Here is a 27,403-nt window from a genome sequence, read left to right on the forward strand (position 1 = left end):
TAATTTAATTACCTGATACTCCAATTTGACAGGTTACTGTTAGGTATGAGAATTTAATTATTATTAGTGCTCACATATGAGATATCAGAATTTACCCTCTGTTAAATTTTAATTTTCTTCATTATAGGCAATAACTTGAGCAGGTGACTTTCCCATCCATTCTATGACAAATTCATAAGCCCTTTGTAGGGGCAAAGCTTATCCCCTTCCTGTGTTTGACTCCAGTAACAAACAAATGCACATGAAACAAGTCCAGCCCAAGCCTTCTCTTCAGGCTTTACCCCTAAAGTTCCTCCTTGAGAGTTACTTAGCTACCCTCTAGAGTCCCTCTGCCTCAGACCCAAGATATCTTTGTCAGGGAGCCTAGTTTTGAAGTTTGCTTTCTCCCTTTTTATTCCATCCAGCTAGAGGGTTCTCTTCAGCCTGATATTGCTGGCAAGTATTGCAGGGTGGCCAGCTTCAGCCCAGCAAGAGGAGTTGTATGGGGTTTGTTTACCCCACTATAGATATGTAAAACTAATTATTCTTCCAAAATTTCAAATAATAAAAACCAAAATATAGTTGAAAAGGTTTAAATTTAAATAACAGGGGGGGAAGGGGAATCTAGCACAAAACAAGGTCAATGCTCACGACTAAATATGGGACATTTATCAAGAACACATGTAACCCTACTATTATCCTCACTACAGTTTAATAAAATTTATACAAACATTTGCTTGGGATATATGTTTTATTTTATTTGCTCTCAAATGCTAAAATGACTGCTTAAAACAGCCAATTTCAAAATATTAGCCTCTATAATATAATAATATATGGAGATATACCTATCTCATAGAACTGGAAGGGACCCCGAAAGGCATCGAGTCCAGCCCCCTGCCTTCACTAGCAGGACCAAGTACTGATTTTTGCCCCAGATCCCTAAGTGGCCCCCTCCAGGATTGAACTCACAAGCCTGGGTTTAGCAGGCCAATGCTCAACCCACTCTAAACAGATTTCTCTTGTTGATAATAGTATTAAAATCAAAATCAAAATCAGAATTCAAAAACATAGAAATGCTTCCAGCTTATGCAATAATTTTAACCTGAAACTTAAAGAGCAAAAACTGATCATCATATATTGACACTAAATTCCTTTGTTTTTTCCTTAAATGGTTAGGTTATTTGCCTATTTCTTTTTTGGGGGAGGGGGGGTTACAGTCTCCATAGACTAGACTAATGTATAAACTCATCCTGCAGCACTGATAATGTAACATCCGTACAATTTACTTAAACTTCACTCTAAAATCTAAATCTTCACTGAAAGCTCCAGTTAGCAGGGTTGTCATTCAAGCATTTATTTATTACTCACATTGATAAATAGCGCATTATTATACTATAGTTTACATAAACTATACATTTTATGTTTCTAAATGCATACACAAATGCATGCAATTGATCAACATGTGCCTTACTAATGGTTAATTAAATTATTTTAATGAGTAACTGTAAATAGTTTTATTTTATTTACTGAACATATGTAAACATAGAAAAAAAGTGTTAACATGTTTTAAATATTAACTCTGTCAGTTACTTGTATTTGTAGAAAAAGCAAATCCATTAAAGTGTTCTTGTGTTAGACTTCATTAAAATCTTTCTCCCTTATTAGTTTTAGCAATGAGATTATTCAGCTCCACATATATCCCCTCATTCTTCTTCTGTAAGCCTCATATGTATATTTTATTAACATTATTTCCTGGTTTCCCACAATGCACCATTATAAAATCAAACTTCAGCCACATCACAATGGAGGAATTTTTTAGGAAAGTCAATCTACTACAACTGACATGAAAAAATATGGATCAATGCTGCTTCTATGCTGCAACTTTAGCGGACGGACACACACACACACACACACGACTTCTTTATATTGGCTAAAGATCATACAGTAGGCCCTGACCCAGCTCAATTACCAATTATTGAAAGGGACACAGCTGATACAATATATTTGGATTTTAGTATTAATAATCTGGATTTTGTATTGTTTCACAAAATCTTATTATTTAAAAAAAATTCAAATCAACTTGGAAAAGAGCATGGTAAGCCATAAACAAATAGTGATAAATACCAATATCAAATTGGGGATCAATATCTAGAGGGATCAGTGTTGGCTTGGTATTATTAAGCATCTTTATTACCTATCCGGGACAGAAAGTAAACAGTATCTTCACTGAATACCTTTGTGCTTGCTAAGTCTAAAGAAAAAAGAATAAACATCATGGTGGGAATTGTGATGACTGAAAGATATTGAAAAGGATATTAAAACTTTTTAAAAACATTTAAAATTATTAAGAGACAAGAAAAGGAAATCCACTACCATTGTGCAAGCGGTCATGAAATGGGAATTTTCTGTAACATTTTTATGAATGATATGCATGGTAGCAACTTACTTGAGTGGGAGCAAAAAAGATGCTCTGATGAAAGAATGGTAGACATGAAGTGTTTATGTTATCATCTGGGATGGTATGACTGGTAAAGTTCTGGCTGAAACTGACTCATATCAATGGAGGATCCAGAAAGACAATGGGAACACTGAACAACTGACAAGGGGAAACTCCAGCAGGCAGAACATTTAAACTCAGCAGGAGTCTGCCGGAGGATGACAATGGACTAAGAGGTGACAGGAGGCTAGGAGAGATATAGGAGCTCAACAGGAACTTACAGACAAAGGGACAGAAAGAGAGAGAGGAACAAAGGTACACCTCTACCCCGATATAACGCAACCCGATGTAACACGAATTCGGATATAACGCGGTAAAGCAGCGCTCCGGGGGGGCGGGGCTGCGCACTCCAGTGGATCAAAGCAAGTTCGATATAAAATGGTTTCACCTATAACGCGGTTAGATTTTTTGGCTCCCGAGGACAGCATTATATCGGGGTAGAGGTGTAGTTCCTTCAGCAGCATGGCTCAAGGGAACCCTGGCTTGGCCAGTAAGACTACATCTTAACCTTTGCTTCTCTGTGCTAACCTAAGGACTTCCTTATGCTGTGTCCCAGTTAACCAATAAACCTACACTGTTTTCAGAAAGGCCATCTGGCATCATTGCAAATACTTGTTACGCTGTAATGATCCCTGAAGAAGACAAAAAGTCTCTGACCAAGAGTCTATCTCAGTTGGACTTCCTGGGCAGAGGTCACGGTGTGAAATAGGAGTGATGGAGCCCAGAATCTCAGTCTTGGAGGCAGTATGGCGGCCTAAAGGAAGAGTGGGACTTCTCGGAGGTCTAAAGGGGTTCCTCCAAGTGCCTGTTTAAAAGTTGGGGCATAGCACAGATCTTGTGGGTCCATGACACAAGCACGGGTAACATATAAATGCATACCGAAATATACATTGAGACGTTTATATTTTTCTCTCCTATCATCAGCGTGATGTGAACATACATTCAGATGTATGTAAAAACATGAGTAGAAACTGATCATCTGTCTGAATAATTAGTCTGCAGACTGGAAGGCAAATCCTATGAGAGTACAGCTGAGCTAGCTCATGCTGCTAGATGTAATGGTCATTACAGATTAGGTTCAGAGTAGGAATTTAAGTCTGCAGTAGAATTTCTTAATATAAGAAAGGCTGACTCTCAAAAAGGCTGCCTTGTGAAGGTGACACTAGGATTTCTCCAAAATTCAAAGGACAGGCTTGAAATGAGCAAGAAGCCATGTTATATATTATAAAATAACGATAGTTTGAATTGGTGCATCTAATAGTACATAAAACCCAGTTTATTCATTTAAAACTCACTTCATATTTTTCCCCACTTAGTTTCTACAATAGCCAAGCATGCTGCAGACTGCCAGCTCATTCGTTCAGAACACATTTCTTTGGTAACTTCACATCAACTCTTCTCTCTCACTATGGCATTTTTTCTTAATTACTATTACAGAGTGTTGCTAAAATTTCTTTTTTAACCTTGCTGTTTAAGTAAATCAATGCCTTATACTCCAAAGTTTAATCAAATCCCACAAGCTGACCCCAGTAAGCTAGTTCTGGTGGGGCTGATGGATTATTAAAGCAGTGCATGCTTGAAGTAGGGCATTGGTAACTATTTCATGGCCCTAAAGGCTCTAAAATGTGTCTAATGAGGGTAACTAAGTTAAGAAGAAAATACATATTCAATTATAATTAAAAACATGTTCCTTGAGCTCCACCCTGAAATTTTTGAACTGAAGCGTTTAAAACAGTCCTGTCACTAAAGGAAGGAGATACGGGGCTCCACCTCCACAACTGTCTGCCAACTTCCCCTGCAGCACCAGGAACAGCTCTGATGTAAGCCAGCATCACTCCAGACAGCCACTGTCCTATCCCTGCTGCAGTTGCTCAGTACTGCCCCCATTTGCAGCCTGCTGCATCACAGGGGAGGAGGGAGAGAATAGCTCTTGCTGCTTCATTGCTTTCTTCCCTGCCAGGCTGTGTTAGGCCCAGAAAGAGCAAAATAAGAGCTCAGCTGGCTCTACATAAGCCTACTAAATAGCTAAACTATTGATTATAGCCCCTTGACCTTTCTGAAATAATATATTCAGCCCACAGGCTGAACAGGTTAAACACCACTAGAGAAAGGGATCACTGACACTAAGAGCCAGTGTTATCCAGTAAGTCTGGATGCTGCACAATATAAAAGGAAAAATTAAGCAAGGTCAACTAACTGGTTCCTTTTACACTCCCCGTACCCTGCCACAATTGGTGAGTATCCACCAACTGAGGCCAGGTCAGCAGTCATGTGGACATAATGGTCGTGCAGCAGAGTTGCGTGTAGATCACTTGTAGCACCGCTTGGACTCTGTAGAGGAGTTTTGGCTCCTCTACCACTAAAGATTCCCACCCACCCAGGTTCAATAAAGTCTGTGTTGAAAGCCAGAGCATGCCTGATGTGTATGTGTTCTCCTGTACTGCAAAGAAAATGTGATTGATTTTTCAAAGTACAGTCTATGTGAGCACCACAATTAAGACAATTACAATAATTCAAATACTGTATTCTGAAGTAAAAAAAAAATAGCAAAATGTATAAAACAAAAGCACACTGGATTTTGGTGCTCTGAATTTTCAAAGATTTATCGTCATCATCAAATGCATGACAGTAGTAAATTACCATACTCATGACATTAAATATTCTAGATTTACATTTCCTAACAAAAACACTGAAGGTAAAAGAATGAATGCTTCATTTGCCACACTATGTGCACATTTCCCAACAGAAAAAAAAAATATATTATGCAATCCTCCACTTTAATCTTTCAGTTATTTTTCTGAACCTCTCTTGCCATAGTCCGGAAGCTGAAGTCATCAAGAAGGTGTCTCTTTGCTAAGATTTCTCTCAAAGAGACCCACAATCTCTACACAGAAGAGTGGTGAAAGAAATCCCCTAATGAGTGGAGAGTGGCAAGAGAAATCCCCAATGATTCTGTCAGCATACATTTTTCATAAAGTGATTATCCCCCAGCAGCCTTTAGCTTCTTAGACTCCTTCTCCCCCCCAGCTCCCTTCTATAATTGTTTTCCTTGTAGACTAGGCAACAATTATCATTGCTGCAGGACTGAATATGTTCACAAGCTATACATAAACACTAGTTTCATATCAGGGGCTTTTATCACTAATTGCACTTTAAAATGTGCTATTAAAACTGAGATAAACAAGATTGTAAAGAAAAAAAAATCACATAATGGGCCATGACCACTTACAAGAAGTGTTTCATAAATGTCACAGTAAAACTTATTTTTCAAAATTTTAGTCATAATATATCTTTTCCCTCCCTACTCTCTTTTCAGATGGGATAGGGAAATGGTTCTGAATTTAAATACGTACTATTATATATAAATTAACTGAAAAATAGAATGCATTTCTATCAAGTCTGTTCTTGGTGTACTCAACTGTTAATGCATCTTAACAGACATTCTGAGATTTACAAATCATTTACAGTGTTGACATCTATTGTGCATTGCACAGTATTTAAAAAAAGAGGACAAAAGAATTATACTAAGTTTCAATCTATGTTATAAATATAAATTATACTAGTTACCTTATGAAGAAATTCCATAAATCTCAAAATGCCAATACGGCAGGCACAGAAAAAAATAGCATATGAAAATCCTCTCACTCAGTTGCAATATTCAAGTGAAAATGCAAAGTATTAAGTCAATTATAAAATACAGGTACTACAAAGTATAGTTAAAATGTACAATTGACATGTTTCAGTGTGACCAATACTTTAAACCTCAAACACATCAACTAAAAAATAAACCGGTTTCCAAACTATATAACAAGTACTCTAAGCATTTGCTTCGTACTTTATATAGAACAATCCTACCAAAGTGTAAAACTCATAGCACACTTTTAAAAGCAGTGGAATTTACCCATATTGTTTTAGAGAAAAAAACATATTGTAACCTGTCACTTAAGCAGCTGCAGATACAAGAACAGTTAATCAATGTATATTAAAATGAATCTCTAAACTATAAGAGCCACTCAAATACTTCTTCTAATGAAGTATTAAAAGATTCGAGTTTGGATTCCCATAAACAGATGTCATTTTAATTAATGTGCTTCAAATTTTAAAACAATGTGTATTTTTTGTCTTTATTTTGGTTTATATTTAACTTATATTTAATATTCTTTATGTTAGAAGCTACAGAAAGTTCTAATCAACTTCAATTCATTTTAATAGCCTCAAAGGACATCTCTTTTTTGGGCCTGACCTAAAGCCAACTGAATTCAGTGAGAGTCTTTCCATTAACTTTAAAGGCTGTTTAGGGTTACCATATTTAACAAATAAAAAAAAGAGGACCCTCCACGGGGCCCTGGCCCCGCCCATTTCCCACCCCCAGCCCCAGCCCCGCCCCAACTCTGCCCCCTCCTCCCTCCCACTCCCAGCCACGCGAAAAGGGCTGCCCGAGCGCTACCGGCTTCATGGTTTACCAGGCAGCCCCCAGACCCTGCGCCCCCGGCCGGCGCTTCCCCAGCACAGCTGGAGCCCGGGAGGGGAAGTGCCCGGCCGACGGCTGGGGTCCGGAGGCAAGGGGGCTGCCTGAAGCCCATAGCACTCGGGCAGCTCGGCTCTTAAACAGAGCCGAAGAGTCAGGGGAGGAGCAGAGCCGCCGCGGGAGGGGAAGTGCCCGGCCGGCATTTTCCCGGACATGTTCGGCTTTTTGGCAATTCCCCCCGGACGGGGGTTTGCTTGCCGAAAAGCCGGACCTGTCCGGGAAAAAACGGACGTATGGTAACCCTAAGGCTGTTGGTTCGGGCCCTTTGAGATTAAAATGATTAAAATTTTCTACATAGGTTCAGTTATGGCAAACAAAACAAACACGTTCCAGCTACTGCATTAAAAACAAACAAAAACCTTACTTTGTCAGATGCTTCAGAAGCCAGAAGGTTAGTAGCAAGAGTCTGTAGTTTCTGATGGGCCACATTTTTTAGAGCAGCAAGGCTACGTCTAGTCATAGCCTGTTTTAGATTGACGGCTGGGTGACTAAGGGAATCTACTGCAGCTGGAACTGCCTCATCACAAGCATTCAAGATTTCGACTGCCGTTATCCCCATCACACAACGATCCAGTGCACCTTGAAACATAAGGTGAATAATAAAATGCATTATTTTAGTACAGGCAATTCAAAAATGTCAAAAGCATGTGTTAAGCAGTCACTTATTCTGCAGTATTTTCTGTAATGCCTAAGACTACCACTTATTATTCATGTTACTCACGTGGTTAGGAGCCCTAGCCATGTAACAGGACCCCAGTGTGTGAGGAGCCACACAAGAACATGGTCCCTGCCTCTAAAGAGCATACAATCTAAGTATAAGACAAGAGACAACCAACGGCTATAGCAGGGGTCGGCAACCTATGGCACGCGTGCCAAACACGGCACGCGAGCCGATTTTGAGTGGCACGCAGCTCCCTGCCACGGTCCCGGCCTCCAGCCCCACTCAGCCTCCCCGCACACCACTCTCCCCTGTGGGGGCAGGAGGCAAAAGCTTGGTTCTGCGGCAGCCAAGCTTCCCCGCTCCCTCGCTTCTTCCCCCAGCGGTGCTTTCCGGCCCCTCCTCCTCTCCGTCCCTGCACCAGTCAGCTGATGGCCCTAGCGAGGGGGAGGGGGAAGAGCAGCAGCGTGCACACAGCTCTGTAGAGGATGCAGAGAGAGGTAGGGACGGAGCCTGGGGGAAGGGGGTGGAACAGGGCATATCCCTTCCAGCCCCCTGCCCTGAGCTGCTCAGGGCAGGGGGCTGGGAGCACCCCCACGAGCCGAGCACCCCAGCCCTCTGCCCTGAACCCCCCCCCACTCCAACACACACCCAGCCTTCTGCCCTGCACCCTCACACCCCCGAGCCCTCTGCCCTGAACCCCCCACACCCCAACACACACACGGCCTTCTGCCCTGCACCCCCCACAGCCCCCAGCCCTCTGCCCTGATCCACACACACACACACACACACACACACACACCAGCCTTCTGCCCTGAACCCCCTCCCCCACCCCCCTGCCCTGACCCCTGAAACACCCCCCCACCCCCCAGGTCTGGGGTCCTGGCCGCAGGCCCTGCTCAGCCCGCTGCCGGCCTAGGTGAACAGAACCCCAGGCTGGCAGCGAGCTGAGCAGGCTGGTGGCGTAAGATCAGCATCTTGATTTAATTTTAAATGACACTTCTTAAACATTTTGAAAACCTTGTTTACTTTACATACAATAGTTTAGTTATATAATATAGACTTATAGAAAGAGACCTACTAAAAACATTAAAATGTATTACCGGCACGCGAAACCTTAAATTAGAGTGAATAAATGCACACCACTTCTGAAAGGTTGCCTACCCCTGGGCTATAGAAAGATGAGGGAGTACAGGAAACCATGAGGCCACTAGTCAACACATTTGGCACAGGTACCATCGCAACAGCAACCAAACTACTCTCTCCTTTGCCCCAGTGCTAAATTATAAAACTCTGAAAACTGCCATTTGCACGTGCTCAGTAGAGCTTTTAAGCGGCTTGCTGCTAAAGTCTCTGATCATTCCATCTACACTGAGCATGCTCCACAGCCTCACAGAGCTCTGGCTCCAGACAGGGCACAGCACCAGCAGCAGCCGCCATCTCACTATTTTATAGGCAGTAGTGCTGGCCTGGAAGCAAGGAAACCAGAAGTTCTAATCTCAGCAACTTCACTTACCAGTATTAATAATTCTGTGCATTTCACTGAATTTATTACTGACAAGTCCTCAACACTAACTTATGAAGGAGGCAAGTATTCCACAATATTTTGCAGATTGGATAACAGAGGGTACACTAGGTCCATTCTGGCAATAGATGTCTGAGTCTACTATATTAGAGACAAGTCGCATTCATTCTAAAAAGCATTGCGGCTGTGAATGTATGAATAAGACACAGGTTCTCATTCTGTGGTGGAGGGTTCTAATAGATTTTTAGAGGCTCATCAACAGGTTTTGAACACTGGACCTTTCAATCCACAGCCCAAGCTCTACCACTTGAGATAAAGGAGTACTAATAGCAGAAGTAGTATGTTATCCTCTGTGTAGGCTAGCCACTAGAAGGGAGCACAACATATACTAGCCAGTGGTTTACACACATATTAACTAGCTCACAGTGGAATGTTGGATGCCTGGATTGTTAGTTTCTACTCCCAGCTCGGGAGGTCAGTAGATTGATAATACAGCTGTGTTCACAGATTTGGCACATTCATTTTAAAAAACAAAGTTATGTGCTCAAAAGTTAATAAGTGCCGGAATCAAGGTTGCTTGAGAAACACTAATTCAGCTCCTTGTGAGTATGAATGATGATACAGTCTTGCCCAACATCACATAGGAAGTCTGGCAGAGCTGGGGATAGAACCCAGCTCTCTTGGGTTACAATCCAGTGTCTCAGGAGGGTCTGAATTAATGTTTCCCAAGCAACTTTAATACTGGCATTTCCTAACTTTTGAGCACTTGTGTTTGCAATCTTTAGTTTCATTAAACAGGATGTAATTTTATATATGTGCATATAGGCGTGTCCACACGCACACCCTCAATGCAAAACTATACTTCAAGATGTTTCAATGGGAGATGCTGGGTACTCATAGCTTTTGAAAAAAATATCATGTCACTTTATCCACATCTCTACCTTTAGCCATCCATTTTTGAATATGTTGGCCACTATGCCTTCTCTAGAAAGTTGCTGATACCTGCATTCTTTCTGGGCCAGTACCATAATGAAATGCAGCTATATAAGTAACTAAAGACTTTATATTTGAAGTTTTTAAAGGCAAAGTTTTTTAAAGAATATAAAAAACATAACTGAATATGCCCTTTATGTCATGACTTGTCCTCAAAAGAGAATAATGTACCAACAGCCTGTCGAAGTACAAAGGGTAAAAGTCTTTAACCACAGCGGTGGGACTAGATTAAAAAAGTGACTTCAAAACTGGAGCTTTGAAATATTTATTAGGACCAATAGTACATTTCATGTTTTTAAAGACATTTAAGATGTTCTTTGAAGTCCTTTTCAGATTTGACATTACGAGGAGTCCCAATTTATAGGAAAAAATGTTTCCAGTTCTTTTCCCCAGTACCTTCCTAGTGATACATTCAAGCCGATCTCATAGGATATTAATTTCACCCAGTTACTCCTGTACTGAACTTGGAATATTGGAACAATGGGTGCTGGGATATTTGCACAGTAGAACATTGTTATGACAGAAATGGTTGACTGGTATATGGTCTGGTATACGACTGATCTTTTAGCCACTTTTTTCCTGTCTTTTGACAGTGGCCAATGCCAGGTGCTTCAGAGGGAATGAACAGAACAGGTAATCATAAAGTGATCCATCCCATCACCCATTCTCAGCTTCTGGTAAACAGAAGCGAGGGACACTTCAAAGCATGGTTTTGCATCCCTGCCCATCCTGGCTAATAGTCATTGACTAGTAAATTGGGACTATGAGTGATAATGAAAGGTTTTTGGTTTGGGGGTTTGTTTGTTTTTTTGCACAGATGGAAATGTTATGGTATCCCTGCAAAATTCCAATTTGGGCAATTACATACCTACAATAAGATCACTTAAAAAATTGCTTGCAACCTGGGTTGTTTTTTAAATCATGCCCCAGTCCGAGTTAAAGTAAGTTACCAAAGCATCTTAAGTAAAAAAAACAAACCTATTTCTCCCTAGCTCAATAATCTCAATTAATAGAAATATAAGTGCTTTTCATATTAAACCACATCCTACTGTGGAAACACTTTTGGTAGCAGGAATATTATATGTATCAGTTCAGTTAATGATGTTTGAGAAGCTTATTATTGTCTTACGTAACCCCTGTTACACCAGGATTTAAACTATGGGTGAGAGCCCAGGCACTGAAAAGGTCACAAAGGATTGAAGCAAAACAAGAAGCCATGACCCCTCCTACGCCAGGCTGGCCACACAGGCCAGCACAACGACATAAGTCAGTGTAAGTTGCCAGGAAAAGCCATGAGCATAGTAGCCAGACAACTGTGCTTATTCACTTCCTCCTTGCAGCAACCCCCTCACATGGAGCTCATTTGCACCCCCTCACAGTGAGATTTAAAAGTGCTCCTTTCCCTAGTGGAAACACAGATGGAGGCCTCCATCTCAGTAAGCAAAGCTTTGCTGGTACATGAAAGTATAATTCACATTGTTACACTGAACAGTATGTGAAATCATCAACATAACCCAATAGATAATGTTATTTTCTACTTCAGACTGTGACGTAATGATAAATAGATGGCACAGCTGCAGGAACTCCTCCTGCTTCTACCTGGTATCATGTATTGCGAGAAAAACACAGCAACAAAACTAACTAGCTACGACATCGGATATGAAGAAAGATCTGCCTTGAAGAGAAGTTCACAGACTGTCAAAAACGAAAAAAGCTTTTCACAATTTGCTCCATTCATCTGCTGGGTTGGAAGAATCTGGTTCCACGCAAACATTTTCTCCTTATTGCGCTGTCCTGTTATTGTTCCAATTATATTTCATAAGACCTCATGATGTGCTTTCCTTTTCCCCTTCTAGTACATTTCATAGTTTCCCCTGAAGTTCAGAAACCACCTCTTCTTTCCCTATCAGGGAAAGATATCTGTTACTCTAATGTTTTCCCCCCACCCCCAACAATGTGATTAATCAGGTCACCCAGGTTAACTGTCTATTTGAAGATGTGCATATTACTGATTCACTACAGTGGTAGGTTTAACGAGAGGATGGCTTTCCACAGATGAACACCGCATACGTATTTTGATTTATTTCCTTTCTATGTCTGTAACAGCTTAGAATATATACATTTTCTACATCATATCTATCACTTTTGTACACTGTTGTCTGTTCTGTTATTTAAAACTCATTCTCATCCTCTTAAATGCTTCCAATTGAATTCAAAGCTGTAATTTTGAGTATTATCTATCTTTTACTTACTTACTTAGAACAGCTTATAGAGCACCTTTCATCACATAATTTTAAGGCACTTTACAAATCAACTACGGCACCCCCGTGAGTAGGTAAATATGATTATCCCCCATTTTACAGATAAGGAAACTGAAGCACAGAGAGGTTAAGTCAATGGCAGATCTGGGAATAAATGTCCAGATTTCCTAACTCAAAAGTCCTGTTGATTAACCACTAGACTGTGCTTACTCAGCAGTTACTTCAAGGTTAAGGACAAACGTAAACAACAGACAGTTACTGAAATCTCCATCAGTGTGTCCAGTAGTTGCCAGCCCAAGTGCATTGACTAGCTTTCCTAAAGATAAATAAGAAATTAAGTGGGGGGGAAATAACCACGGTTAACTGTATTTCTCTAAATATAATCAAGAACTAATTATTGGTTTCAGCTACTGGAATGTATGTAAGAGCTTGTGGCACCAAAGAATCCTAGATATACTCCATATTTAGAGAACCATATTTCCCAAAAGTAACATGTGATAATGTATGTTTGGTGTCATGCCAATCTGTCTTGCAGATGGAAAGCTAAGCAAATCTTTTAGAACAAAAAAGTAGAATTTAGCTCCAAATGAAGGGATATTTTGTTCAGTTTCTTGCACTTGACCTTACCAGTATCCATTTGCCAGACGTACACAGATCCGTCTGCACATCCCACCACCAGGTAATCATCTGAAGGCCTCCACTTTATTACTTGAATAGGGAAAAGGTGACGAGATGCCAGCATAATGCACTTTTTCTCTCGCAAACTCAAAAGTCCTACTGAATGGTCACTGGCTACTGAGCAGATGCAGTGCTGGACTCTTGCCTGAAAAATAAAATGTGTCTTGATCATAATAAGATTACTTTACATTTCCATATCAGTCTTCATCAGAGATCTAAGTAACAAACAAACTTCAACAATCTGTGAGTTTTGTAATTACTACCATTACCCATTTTACAGATAAGAGACAGAGGGTGAAATCCTAACCCCATCAAAGTCCATGGCAAAATTCCCATTTGACTTTAATGGGCGCAGGATTTCACCCAGAGAACTTACGTGATTTGCTAAAGATTGCACATATTGAAGAGCTGGGAACAGAATTTAGGAAGTTACCTCTTAACCACTTGAACATACTTGCTTATCTAGGCAGGTTGTGAACAGGTGTTAGGGGCTAATGAACATTGTGCCTCTCCTATATTGCTTAATGGTACAAGAGTCTCAGTATGGAAGTATCTGAAAACCACTACACAAAACCAATGATGTTACTTAACTAACATTAATTAAGAGGCTCTGAACTTTTCAAACCTTGATATACATTTATTTGTTCTTAAAAAGCGATCGCTGAAGTTACCTAACATTTTTCCTTATTAGAAGAAAATTTTGAGATAAGGTTTAAATACATTTTTTTAAAAGTACATCTCATCCAAACACTTACTGAGATGTTTTCTGAAAAGCTGCAAAATTAATGCAATGAGAACAAGAAATAAGCATGTCTTTGAACAGTTTTGCAGTCTTTTAAAAACAATTCAGCCATTTGACAAAATAGTTCATCTTCAAAATAAATACAGATTATTTACTCTCAAAAGAATCTTTGTTTTCATTTTATTATATTACAGCATGAAACATGAGCCAATACAGGGAACGACACTACAGCCCTGATCCAGAAGGGAGCTCTGCATTTATAAATCTCCGTGCCAATGCAGCTTCCCACTGACTTCCTTGGAGGTCTGCCTAAGTAGAGCCATTTGTAAAATCAGAGCCTAAAACAGTATTTTTAGTAAATCTATTAATTCACAACTTTGCTGTAGGAGAGGAAATGATAGGAAGAAGGTATTTGCACCTCCAATTTCCTATTTTTTAAAGGTCAAAAAACACAGCTGACAAAGGGGAATTTCTATCAAACAAGCATATATTGCTCCTGAAGCTTTCAATTTGCAATTTGTTTAGGTGATTTGCCAAAACAAGATTTTCTGGAAAAAAAAAATCTTATTCTTTATTACCACTGGCTGTGGTTCTTTTAACGTTTGCATAATTGAAAACACAAAAATGTGCCTTTGTAACTAATCAATAAATCAACATATAGAGACACCATCAGAAATAATTTGAATAGAAAGGAATACGATAAGCAAGATACTGCTGAACAATTTCTTTTTATGCCTTTAAATTCAAGCATCATTGCAAACTACATTTAATATTACATTTAATTTTGGGCAAGTGTTAATTTTTTTAAACGGTTATAAGTTGAATGGAGCCATAAACATCCAGTAACAATTAAAGTAAATATAAGACTCTATAAGTATTTACATCATTGTGTATTGTTTGCCACAACAGATACAGGCCCTGATTCAGAAAAGCACTTAAGCATGTGTGTAAATTGTTTTTCTCAATAGGGATTGAAACACATGCTTCCCTAAATGAAGGCCATAGTACTTACAGAGACTGGCACATATGATTTTATTCAGATGAAAATAGACAGGAGAAATCTTTAGAATATAAAATCAAAACAAATCCAACCGCCTGCAAGTGTATCAAGGTGTATTCTAAGTAGCAACTCTAGAGTAAAGTCTTGAGATTAAAATAACATCATGTACCCAAATAAATGTAAAAAGAACAGGAGTACTGTGGCACCTTAGAGACTAACAAATTTATTAGAGCATAAGCTTTCGTGGGCTAAATTTATTATGCTCTAATAAATTTGTTAGTCTCTAAGGTGCCACAAGTACTCCTGTTCTTTTTGCGGATACAGACTAACACGGCTGCTACTCTGAAACCAAATAAATGTTATGTATGGCAGTGCTTCTCAAAGTCAGGCCGCCGCTTGTTCAGGGAAAGCCCCTGGTGGTCCCAGCTGGTTTGTTTACCTGCCGCGTCCGCAGGTTTGGCCGATCGCGACTCCCACTGGCCGCGGTTCGCCGTCCCAGGCCAATGGGGGCTGCGGGAAGGACAACCAGCACATCCCTTCGCCCATGTCGCTTGAAAACTCATGGCAATCGGGGAAGGTCCCGGATGACTGGAAAAAGACTAATGTAGTCCCCATCTTTAAAAAAGGGAAGGAGGAGGATACGGGGAACTACAGGCCAGTCAGCCTCACCTCAATCCCTGGAAAAATCATGGAGCAGGTCCTCAAGGAATTAATTCTGAAGCACTTAGAGGAAAGTGATCAGGAACAGTCAGCATGGATTCACCAAGGGCAAGTCATGCCTGACTAATCTAATTGCCTTCTATGAGGAAATAACTGGGTCTGTGGATGAGGGGAAAGCAGTGGATGTGTTATTCCTTGACTATAGCAAAGCTTTTGATACGGTCTCCCACAGTATTCTTGCCAGGAAGTTAAAGAAATATGGGCTGGATGAATGGATGAAGGTGGATAGAAAGCTGGCTAGATCATCGGGCTCAAGGGGTAGTGATCAATGGCTCCATGTCTAGTTGGCAGCCGGTATCAAGCGGAGTGCCCCAAGGGTCAGTCCTGGCGCCGGTTTTGTTCAATATCTTCATTAATGATCTGGAGGATGGCATGGACTGCACTCTCAGCAAGTTTCCAGATGACACTAAACTGGGAGGAGTGGTAGATACACTGGAGGGTAGGGATAGGATACAGAGGGACCTAGACAAATTAGAGGATTGGACCAAAAGAAACCTGATGACGTTCAACAAGGACAAGTGCAGAGTCCTGCACTTAGGACGGAAGAATTCCATTCATTGTTACAGAATAGGGACCGAATGGCTAGGAAGAAGTTCTGCAGAAAAGGACCTAGGGATAACAGTGGATGAGAAGCTGGATATGAGTCAACAATGTGCCCTTGTTGCCAAGAAGGCAAACGGCATTTTGGGCTGTATAAGTAGGGGCATTGCCAGCAGATCGAGGGACGTGATCATTCCCCTCTAATCGACATTGGTGAGGCTCATCTGGAGTACTATGTCCAGTTTTGGACCCCACACTACAAGAAGGATGTGGAAAAATTGGAAAGAGTCCAGCGAAGGGCAACAAAAATGATTAGGGGTCTGGAGCACATGACTTATGAGGAGAGGCTGAGGGAACTGGGATTGTTTAGTCTGCAGAAGAGAAGAATGAGGGGGGATTTGATAGCTGCTTTCAATTACCTGAAAGGGGGTTCCAAAAAGGATGGATCTAGACTGTTCTCAGTGGTTCCAGATGACAGAACAAGGAGTAATGGTCTCAAGATGCAGTGGGGGAGGTTTAGGTTAGATATTAGGAAAAACTTTTTCACTAGGAGGGTGGTAAAGCACTGGAATGGGTTACCTAGGGAGGTGGTGGAATCTCCTTCCTTAGAGGTTTTTAAGGTCAGGCTTGACAAATCCCTGATTAGGATGATTTAGCTGGGAATTGGTCCTGCTTTGAGCAGGGGGTTGGAGATATACCTATCTCATAGAACTGGAAGGGAACCCGAAAGGCATCGAGTCCAGCCCCCTGCCTTCACTAGCAGGACCAAGTACTGATTTTTGCCCCAGATCCCTAAGTGGCCCCCTCAAGGATTGAACTCACAAGCCTGGGTTTAGCAGGCCAATGCTCAAACCACTGAGCTATCCCTCCCCCAGAAGTAACAACTCTAGAGTAAAGTCTAGGGGTTGGACTAGATGACCTCCTGAGGTCCCTCCCAACCCTGATATTCTATGATTCTATGATCTAGAAACTTCTCACGACTCACTGGTATGTCTGGACTCACCGTTTAGGAGGTACTGATCTAAAGAATGGCAGTAGGCATACAACAAATGAATTCTGAATTAGGTTGAAGTCATTTTACAATAGCAGCTGAAGTTACTGTCATCAAATTATCAGTCCAACCAGTTTAGGACCCTAAATCCCCATAATAATCATTACCTCCAGAAGTCCATTCATTAACAAAATATAACTTCTATTTACCAATGAATACCTAATCCTGGCAGTAAATTACTGCACACGCCGATGAGTGTTGCATAAACATAATTTAGAATATACAGGATAAGCTAAATTCTTATCCCACCAAAGTATGGGTTTTTATATCAATGGGGTCAGGAACCTACCCTATGAATTCTTTGATATCTGTAAAGCACAATGCACAGTTCAAACTCTATAAAAATCACAACCCTCTTTTTATATCAAAGGGAGTTACATGCACGTACAGGGCACAGATCAGGCCCAGTGCTGAACCACAGAGCACCATAAGCATCATAATTACAGTAGGTATGCCATAAAAGCTTGTGAGGATCATTCTTTTGGATCCCTCTCCAGTTTGAAAGCACACTTACTAGGGCTGTCGATTAATCACAGTTAACTCACGCGATTAACTCAAAAAAATGAATCACGATTTAAAAAATTAATCACAATTAATCACAGTTTTAATTGCACTGTTAAATAATAGAATCTCAATTTAAATTTATTAAATATTTTTGGATGTTTTTTCTACATTTTCAAATATTTTGATTTCAATTACAACACAGAATATAAAGTGCACACTGCTCACTTTATATTATTTTATTACAAATATTTGCACTGTAAAAAACAAAATTATAAATAAAAGAAATAGTTTTTTTCAGTTCACCGCATACAAGTACCATAGTGCAATCTCTTTATCATGAAAACAATTTACAAATGTAGATTTTTTAGTTACATAATTGCACTCAAAAACAAAATGTAAAACTTCAGAGCCTACAAGTCCACTCAGTCCTACTTTTTGGTCAGACAATCACAAAGACGAACAAGTTTGTTTACATTTATGGGATATGCAGCTGCCCACTTATTTAAAACGTCACCAGAAAGTGATAACAGACATTCACATGGGACTTTTATAGACAGCATTGCAAGGCATTTACATGGCAGATATGCTAAACATTCATATGCCCCTTCCTGCTTCGGCCACCATTCAGGAGGATATTCTTCCATGCTGATGACGCTCGTTGATTATGTTTCGGCCATATATTTAATGTTATAGTGGTCTCGGATGATGACTCAGCACATGTTGTTATTTTAAGAACACTTTCACTGCAGATTTGAGAAAATGCAAAGAAGGTACCAATGTGAGATTTCTAAAGATAGCTACAGTATTTGACCCAAGGTTTAAGAATCTGAAGTGCCTTCCAAAATTTTAGAGGGACAAGGTAGGGGGCAGAAGTCTTAAAAGAGCAACACTCAGATGCGGAAACTACAGAACCGGAGCTACCAAAAAATAAAATCAACCTTCTGCTGATGGCATCTGATTCAGATGATGAAAATAAACATGCATCGATCCGCTCTGCTTTGGATTGCTATCGAGCAGAACCTGTCATGAACATGGACACATGTTCTCTGGAATGGTGGATGAGGCATGAAGGGACACATGAATCTTTAGTGCCTCTGGCATGTAAATATCTTGCGACACAGCTGCAACAGTACCACGCGAACGCCTGTTCTCACTTTCAGGTGACATTGTGAACAAGAAGGAGGCAGCATTATCTCCTGCAAATATAAACAAAAAACTTGTTTGTCTGAGCAATTGGCTGAACAAGAAATAGGACTGAGTGGACTTTTAGGCTCTAAAGTTTTACATTGTTTTATTTTTGAATGCTATTATTTTTATACATAATTCTACATTTATAAGTTCACCTTTCATGATTGCACTAGAATACTTGTATTAGGTTAACTGAAAAATACTATTTTTTTTGTTTAACAGTGCAAATATTTGTAATAAAAATAAATATAAAGGGAACACTGTGCACTTTGTATTCTGTGTTATTGAAATCGATACATTTGAAAATGTAGAAAACATCCAAAAATATTTAAATAAATGATTTTCTATGATTGTTTAACAGTGCGATTTATTGCATGATTAATTGTGATTAATTTTTTTAATTGCTTGACAGCCCTAATACTTACAATATTAGTCTCACTACTGCTTTATCTAACTTGTCCTTACATCTCCAGTAATGGTGGCTTGAACACCTCCATTAGCAACATCTGAAAGGACAAGGCACGGGACAATACAGGCCTTTTAGAAATGATGGCAACAAATTATTTATCAATTTACCACTCAATATACATAAACAGAAATAATGGGCCATACAGCAACTGAACCGTTCTGCTCACTATTCTCTTTAGACCCTAAATGCTATGCATTACAAGCTTGTTAAAAAAGCAAAAGCAAAGTATTCCTTAAATAATGGAAGTCTCCACTGACAATTTATCAGCTTCATCAATTCATACAAAAAGTGTTCCATTAAAATATCTGTAATAATTTATGCCATGTTTAGATCTATTTTAATAAACGTCTCCCACCAATATTGGTATTCGGTACTCAGAATAGGACATTTGCTAACTTAAGTATGTGAGAGTGCCCTCTATATTTTACCTTTTTTTGGAGCGTTTTTTGAAAATAGGAGTGGAACATGGCTAAGTATGATTATCATCAAGCTCAGGCTTGATCCTGCAAAGGCTTACACACATAAGTAGTTAGTGCAACTACTCATGTATATAAAGTCAACATGAATAAGTGTTTGCAGGCTCAGGGCCATGTAGCGTAAGGCAACAGTGGCATCACTGAGATTCCAAATATTCTGATATTTAACTTCCAGTTCTTGTGATAAGCCAAACATCATAAGTAACAAAACAGTAGCTCGTGTCACTACAGTATAATTTTTTTATAAAAGTAGATGCCAAACAAAATTAAAAAAAAATCAATATAGAATGAAACAAAGAGTAACATGTAATCTCAAAATTTCCACACTAACTTATCAACCAAATAATGCTTATTATATGTTATTACAACTATCCCAGGAAATAACATAGTAAAAAATAACCTTCAAGGAATGAAATCACAAATGGAGAAGAACCTCGAAAGACATTTTCCCTAAAGAAATCCTCTAGTAGTAGCACAGAAAGACAATGAATGGAAGAATAGCACCTGAAGGAGCATTATTAAAGATCATAAACTATTTTGATGCAAGTGTCTTTGCAAAATAAAGGACAACCGAATTGTTTCAATCCTTCTGATTTATAATAGAAAATACAAGTTACAATATGTAAGTACCTAAATTATGCTCAACATGGACAATAAAAGTTCTATAAGGCTTGCCTCCGTGAGCTTAGCTAAAATTCCCTCCACATTCTGTTATGTATCGTGTTGTGCATCAGGTGTCAGAAGCTATCCACTCATGAACATACATTTCAGTAGTGATGCATGTATAATTTGTAATGATATTTTGGATCCTGTGAAATAAGGCATTTCATATGCAAGAAAAATTCTTCTTCATGCATTTATGCTGACACTGCATTTATCCAGCTTCCTGTCCAATTATAACCTTCTAAAAGATTTTAACAGAGTTCTTTTTCAAAGGAACAAAATCCTGTGCCCAGGACCCTCACCCTCTTCATTATTTTTTCTGCTGGAAAAAAACACTTTTAAGACCATGGGAAACATCTTCTGTTACATTAGGGTGCCTTGCTCCTTGGTGCAGCTAAGATTAGCACATTCGTGAAAGTGTAATTAAACTATATTTTAAAAATGTCTACATTTAACTAAAAAACCTAGACTAAAAATCATTCATTTAAAAACCAGAATCCATGCTTATTACTATACTTCATCCATTATCTTTTGGTGTAAAAATGTAATAGTTCTTTTAAAAAATTTGAGAAAAATAATCCACACATGAAAAATCCACACATTGACAACATCTTCAAGAAACAAACAGTGATTCATGTCAGACTGTAGGATCTCATAGAGTTTGATTTTAAAAATAATTGGAAGAAAATTCCTTTTCACTTAACATGCCATAAGGTGTAATCTGCATACACACTGCAATAAATAGTAGTGCTCTGGTCAAAGGTTAAGTGAGACTTTATCGAACCAGCTAAACAGAGATATTATGATTCAGTGATCAGCACATAATGCGGTTAGCTCTCAAATACTCAACAGAACGGATGTTTGCCAGGCATTCAGCAAATATGCCTATACCCCCTCCCCCTTCACTTTTTATGCATCATTTAGGCCCTTTGGTCTTTAAGCGCATCTATTGATGCACAACCAAACAGGTCATTAAGTTAGTAGTAATTCTTCCATTTGTGAAATTAGTTTTATAGAGGATATTACCACCTTTGCTTCAAATCAATATGCTGCATGTGTTCTTTTCCTGAAAAGGATGCCAATCTTGAACATTGGGGGAGGGATAGAACTTTTAAGGTTTATTTTGTAATTATTACAAAACACAGCAACTCATTTGTCTTGCTTTAGTTAAGGTTGTAAGTAGGGCTGTCAATTAATTGCACTTAACTCATACGATTAACTAAAAAAAATTAATCACAATTAAAAAAATTTAATTGCGATTAATCATAGTTTTAATCACACTATTAAACAATAGAATACCAATTGAAATTTATTAAATATTTTGGATATTTTTCTACATTTTCATATATATTGTATTCTGTGTTGTAACTAAAATCATAGTGTATATTTATTATAAATATTTGCACTGTAAAAATGAAACAAAAGAAACAATATTTTACAATTCACCTCAAACAAGTACTGTAGTACACTCTCTTTGTTGTGAAAATGCAACTTACAGCTGTTGATTTTTTGTGTGTGTTACATAATTGCACTCAAAAACAAAACTATGTAAAACTTCAGAGCCTACAAGTCCACTCAGTCCTACTTTCTTGTTCAACCAATTGCTAAGACAAACAAGTTTGTTTACATTTACAGGGGGAGGGATAGCTCCCTCCTGAGGTCCCTTCCAACCCCGATATTCTATGATTCTATGATAAGATAATGCTGCCCACTTCTTATTTACAATGTCACCAGAAAGCGAGAACAGGCATTTGCAAGGTATTTATATGCCGGATATGCTAAACATTTGTATGTCCCTTCAGGCTTTGGCCACCATTCCAGAGGACACACTTCCATGCTGATGACACTCATTAAAAAAAATGCATTAATTAAATCTGTGACTGAAATCCTGGGGGGAGAACTGTATGTCTCCTGCTCTGTTTTACCCACATTCTGCCATAAATTTCATGTTATAGCCATCTCAGATGATGGCCCAGCACATGTTCATTTTAAGAACACTTTCACTGCAGATTTCACAAAATGCGAAGAAGGTACCAATGTGAGATTTCTAAAGATAGCTGCAGCACTCAACCCAAGGTTTAAGAATCTGAAGTGCCTTCCAAAATCGGAGAGGGATGAGGTGTAGAGCATGCTTTCAGAAGTCTTAAAAGAGCAACACTCAGATGCGGAAACTACAAAACCCAAACCACCAAAAAAGAAAATCAACCTTCTGCTGGTGGCATCTGACTCAGATAATGAAAACGAACATGTGTTAATCCGCACTGCTTTGGATTGTTATCGAGTAGAACCCATCATCAGCATGGACGCATGTCCTCTGGAATGGTGGTTGAAGCATGAAGGGACTTAAGAATCTTTAACGCATCTGGCAAGTAAATATCTCGTGACACCGGCTACAACAGTACCATGAGAATGTCTGTTCTCGCTTTCAGGTGACCTTGTAAACAAGAAGTGGGCAGCATTATCTCCTGCAAATGTAAACAAACTTGTTTGTCTGAGTGATTGGCTGAACAAGAAGTAGGACTGAGTGGACTTGCAAGCTCTAAAATTTTACATTGTTTTGTTTTGGAGCACAGTTTTTTTGTAGATAATTCTACATTTGTAAGTTCAATTTTCATGATAAAGAGATTGCACTACAGTACTTGTATTAGGTGAATTGAAAAATACTATTTCTTTTATTTTTTCACAGTACAAATACTTGTAATCAAAAATAAATATTAAGTGAGCACTGTACACTTTGTATTCTGTGCTGTTACTGAAATCAATATATTTAAAAATGTAGAAAATATCCAAAAATATTTAAATAAATGGTATTCTATTATTGTTTAATCGTTCAATTAATTTTTTAATCACGCGACAGCCCTAGTTGTAAGTAGTTCTATTGTGAATTTTTTCTTTTTTTGGCAGGGATTCTAAAATCTGGTCATAAAAAGTTCACTCTCAGCAAAATATTTTAATTTAGGAGGGAAGTTTGGTGGAGTTTATAATGGCTACGATTTTCTCACAGAGGTCACAGAAGTCATGGAATCCGTGATTTCCAGAGACCTCCATGACTTTAGCTGGCAGCACTTGGGAGCTGCAGGGCCCCCCCACTGCCTTTGACGGCTATGAACGGTGGGGGCCCTGAGCTCCCAGCCGCAGCGGGGATACCCCACAGATTGGAGCCACCGTGGTGGTGTAGGGACCCCGCATCTCCCTGTTTTGTCATGCATATTTTTAGTAAAAGTCACAGATAGGTCACGAGCGTCCATGAATTTTTCTTATTGCCCGTAACCTCAATTATGAGTATGGGAATGAACAAGAATAAAGCAGAACTGCTTAGCCAAGAACAGTGCTGAACTAAAGGAAGAAAAAAAAAAAAAAAAAAAAAAAAAAAACACTTAGAGAGCAGGAAGTTGGCAAGGTCATATGACTTCCTTCCAGTGGTACCCAACCTTTTCAGCCACAAAAAAAAGTTTTGCAAAATATCAAGGAATGCTACCAGGAAGGGAAAGACTATTTAAAGCTGCCCCAATGTCCATCTTACACTCCCTTCTACTACTAAGGGGGAGAGATAGCTCAGTGGTTTGAGCATTGGGCTGCTAAACCCAGGGTTGTGAGTTCAGTCCTTGAGAGGGCCACCTAGGGGTCTGGGGCAAAATCAATACTTGGTCCTGCTAGTGAAGGCAGGGGGCTGGACTCAATGACCTTTCAGGGTCCCTTCCAGTTCTATGAGATAGGTATATATCCATATATTATATTATTACAACTGAATTGGGTGCCTAAAAGCAGCTCTCAGTTCAAGCCCCTAACCCCAAACTTTAGGTTCCAAAGTGCTCTGCCATTTATTCAGAGTACCAGAAGGGCTTGGAAAGGGAAGAGATGACTTTTTTCAAACCTTACTTTTAGTGGCCCCACCCCTCAGAAACCCATTTATCTCTGCTTTTAACCCTCACCTACCTCCCAACCCGTTTTGAAAGCATATTCCTCAGCCCAAATTCCTGAAGAGAACCTTTAGTTCTTTTTCCTGAAGCCTCCAGCCCCCAGGAACTCAGCCCATCTTTCCCACCATACACAGCCCCCAGTTTTCCCAGGAAAAACAACCCTCTCCCCCATATCTCTCCCTCCTTCCCTTCTATGCTCCTCAGGAATACCCCCAATACTTGCCTTAAGTCCCTATTCACCCCATTCCCCAAAATAAACTCTTTCCAAAAACAAAACCACTCAACTGCAGTGGGGGCATCCCACCTCCAAAATCAATGACTACTGCCCTGTCTGGGACCTCTGCTATTGTCTCTCTTCCTCATGCCCTTTCCAGACAGCCAACACTCCTACTGAACCAGCAGCAGTTACACTTGCTTGCTCCCCTTTCCCTTCTGCTTCACTTTTTCTTCCAATGACTTTGTGGCTTTAGTCCTCTGCACTACCTTCCTCTTAAAGAAGCAGCAACTCTGAGGTTCCTCACTTCCCCTCCTGGGGAAACTGCACTAGGGGACTTTTAGCACACAGCAGTAGGGTCCACACAGACAGCTTCTGTACGGGAGGCTAAAGTGCTACACATTACACCACAGCTTGTCACTCACTAACTCACTGTATAGACAATCCCCAAGACTTAATATATTTTGCATATGCATATATCTATATTTATGTGTGTGTATTTTGTGTAAAACAGTTTAAATTATAACTCAACTTCAGTTATCAAAAAAATGAACCAGCAGCTCATTCTTTTACTTAATAATTTCTAAAACAGAATAGAGTAGAACAAAAGATTAAGATTCATTAAGTGTAACAATAGGACCTACATATTACAGTGATGGATTAATTTAGAAATGCATACAGTTAAAAGCTTGGTGCTGACTAAAATTTTTAAAAAATAAGAGCAACATGATACAAGTGTACCAATGTATCCAGCTAATTCTGACAAACCTTAATTGCTCATCTAAAAAAAACAAAATCATGAAATAATTTCACTTTGCTCCTAACTCAACAATTAACACCTACACATGTCAATGCGAGTTGTATTTGGCCGACATATATCTCTCAATTTAGTAAATGTTGTTTGTTTTGTCCAAAATGTCTGTATATATGCACACTCATTATAAGGGTTCTGTCAATATAATTTTTGGAGGACTGCATTATAGACGAATGAGGAATCCACGATACTAGTGTGCATTTAATACAAACTTACACTACAGTTTTCTGGTGGAACTAGAAGCTGCGTAATCTCTCCACCATGGACACAGAAGATGTGTTTCATTTCTCCAGAAAAGATGTCCCATATAATGACTGAGAAATCCACACCACCTGAGATCAAGTATCTTTGGTCATAACGAGACGAGACCTGATGAGGATACAGTAAACATGTAACTTTGTTCCGATGAGCCCGGAGATTTCTGTGAGGTGGCCAACCTGGGAAATAATTTAAAAAAAGTTTAATAGGACAAAAAATAACTTTCAAAATTCAACAATATTTTAAATTAAAAAATGGAGTATAATTTTAGCAGGAGTGGTAAAAGAGGCAGGGAGAATTCTCAAATCTTCACCCTTCCTTCCTCACCCCTCGTGCAGATATACTAGTTGCGACACTGGTAGACCAGGTACCAGCTCATGCCAAAGCCCCAGGCCAATTCACTTGTTTATTAGTATAGATCACAGTGATTGTTAAATGTATAAGTGTATTTAGTGTTTAAACTTCATGAAAACTAATGGGATGTTACTTGCATTGTTTTCACTTATCTGTGTCCTGTTACAGGGGGGTTGGAACAGGGTGGGCCAGCGGACCATGGCCCTCCCACTTTTTACAAGCCTTAAGGATGAGCGACAGGGGGAAGGAGGCAGCGGGGTCTTGTGCGGGAAAAGCCAGCGCAGGAGAGGGGCCGCGGGGGGGAAGGGGTGGTGCAAGGGGGTGGGGCCACAGTTCAGGCACCGTTGGCCTCCCCACTGTTAGGAAGCTTCCCCCGCCCCTGTCCTGTTATAATGTAGTAGCAAACATTTATATTATGTGTACCCCTGTAACTAAATAATCCATCAAAGGAGAAAGAAACCTTGTAGAATGCAAATGAAGAACTCTGACAGAAAAGAGCTAATTTCAAAGGAAGTGGTCATTGTGTGTGATGATTAGAGGTCAAAGACTCAAAATGCATTCCTTGTGCTCTACCATCAAAGGAAAGGCAGTGACACTGTCAGCTTGTTTTCTGTGAGAAGAAGCTGTAAGTATGGATTCAAGGAAATATCCTTCATCTCTGGACTGTTTGGACTCTTACAGGGAAGTGCACCAGATGCAAAGCGGAGATCCCCAGAGATAATCTGGGTACCCTGAAAAGACTTTTAGGAAACTGGCAGTTTATTACATCACTGCCATCATTTGGAATTATGAACTGTGACTCACTTGTGCATATATTTCACTTTAACTCATTTCCTTTTCTTAGCGAATAAACCTTTAGTTAGTTTACTATAGAATTGGCTACCAGCATTGTCTTTGGTGTAAGATCTAGATTACCAACTGATCTGAGGTAAGTGATTGGTCTCTTGGGACTGGAAACAACCTGATGTGGTGTGATTTTTGGTTTAAGTGACCTTTTATCATGAAGTTCAGTTTGCCTGGGTGGCACGATAATCTGGAGAGGCTATGGGGACTGTCTGTGACTCCACGGTAAGATTGGTATAGTGTTCCAGTTCACATTTGTTACTGGTTTGGTGAAATCTAGTTATAGAACACGACACCACGTTGGGATGTCTATCCTGTTTTCTGACAGTCTACCATGAGGTAGGCACTAACAGTTGTGAGCCACTCCAGACAGCATAACATGAGCTAGGCGCCTGCTTGTGTTTATTATTTAGATTTCTCCTGATATAAAAGAATTTAGCGATCATCAAAAGTATTGTAAAAATGGTTCCCTTTTTATCTTTTATTCGGTAAAGAACTTGATGCTGAAAAGTGACCTCCCACAATTCC

General features: G+C 39.5%; 1 protein-coding gene across 5 annotated transcripts in view; it reads right to left on the bottom strand.

Moving 5' to 3' along the window:
• Positions 1-27,403, bottom strand: part of WDR7 (WD repeat domain 7) — a 344,118-nt gene that overhangs the window by 264,786 nt on the left and 51,929 nt on the right. For all 5 annotated transcript variants that reach the window (XM_054032283.1, XM_054032282.1, XM_054032281.1 and 2 more), the window contains 3 exons: positions 25,637-25,857; positions 13,069-13,264; positions 7,369-7,583 (listed from right to left, as the gene is read on the bottom strand). In XM_054032283.1, the coding sequence (XP_053888258.1) occupies positions 7,369-7,583; positions 13,069-13,264; positions 25,637-25,857 (632 nt within the window). The remainder of the gene's footprint in view (positions 1-7,368; positions 7,584-13,068; positions 13,265-25,636; positions 25,858-27,403) is intronic.

This window comes from Malaclemys terrapin, chromosome 6 (genome assembly GCF_027887155.1).
Source record: "Malaclemys terrapin pileata isolate rMalTer1 chromosome 6, rMalTer1.hap1, whole genome shotgun sequence".
Classification (NCBI taxonomy): Eukaryota; Metazoa; Chordata; order Testudines; family Emydidae; genus Malaclemys; species Malaclemys terrapin.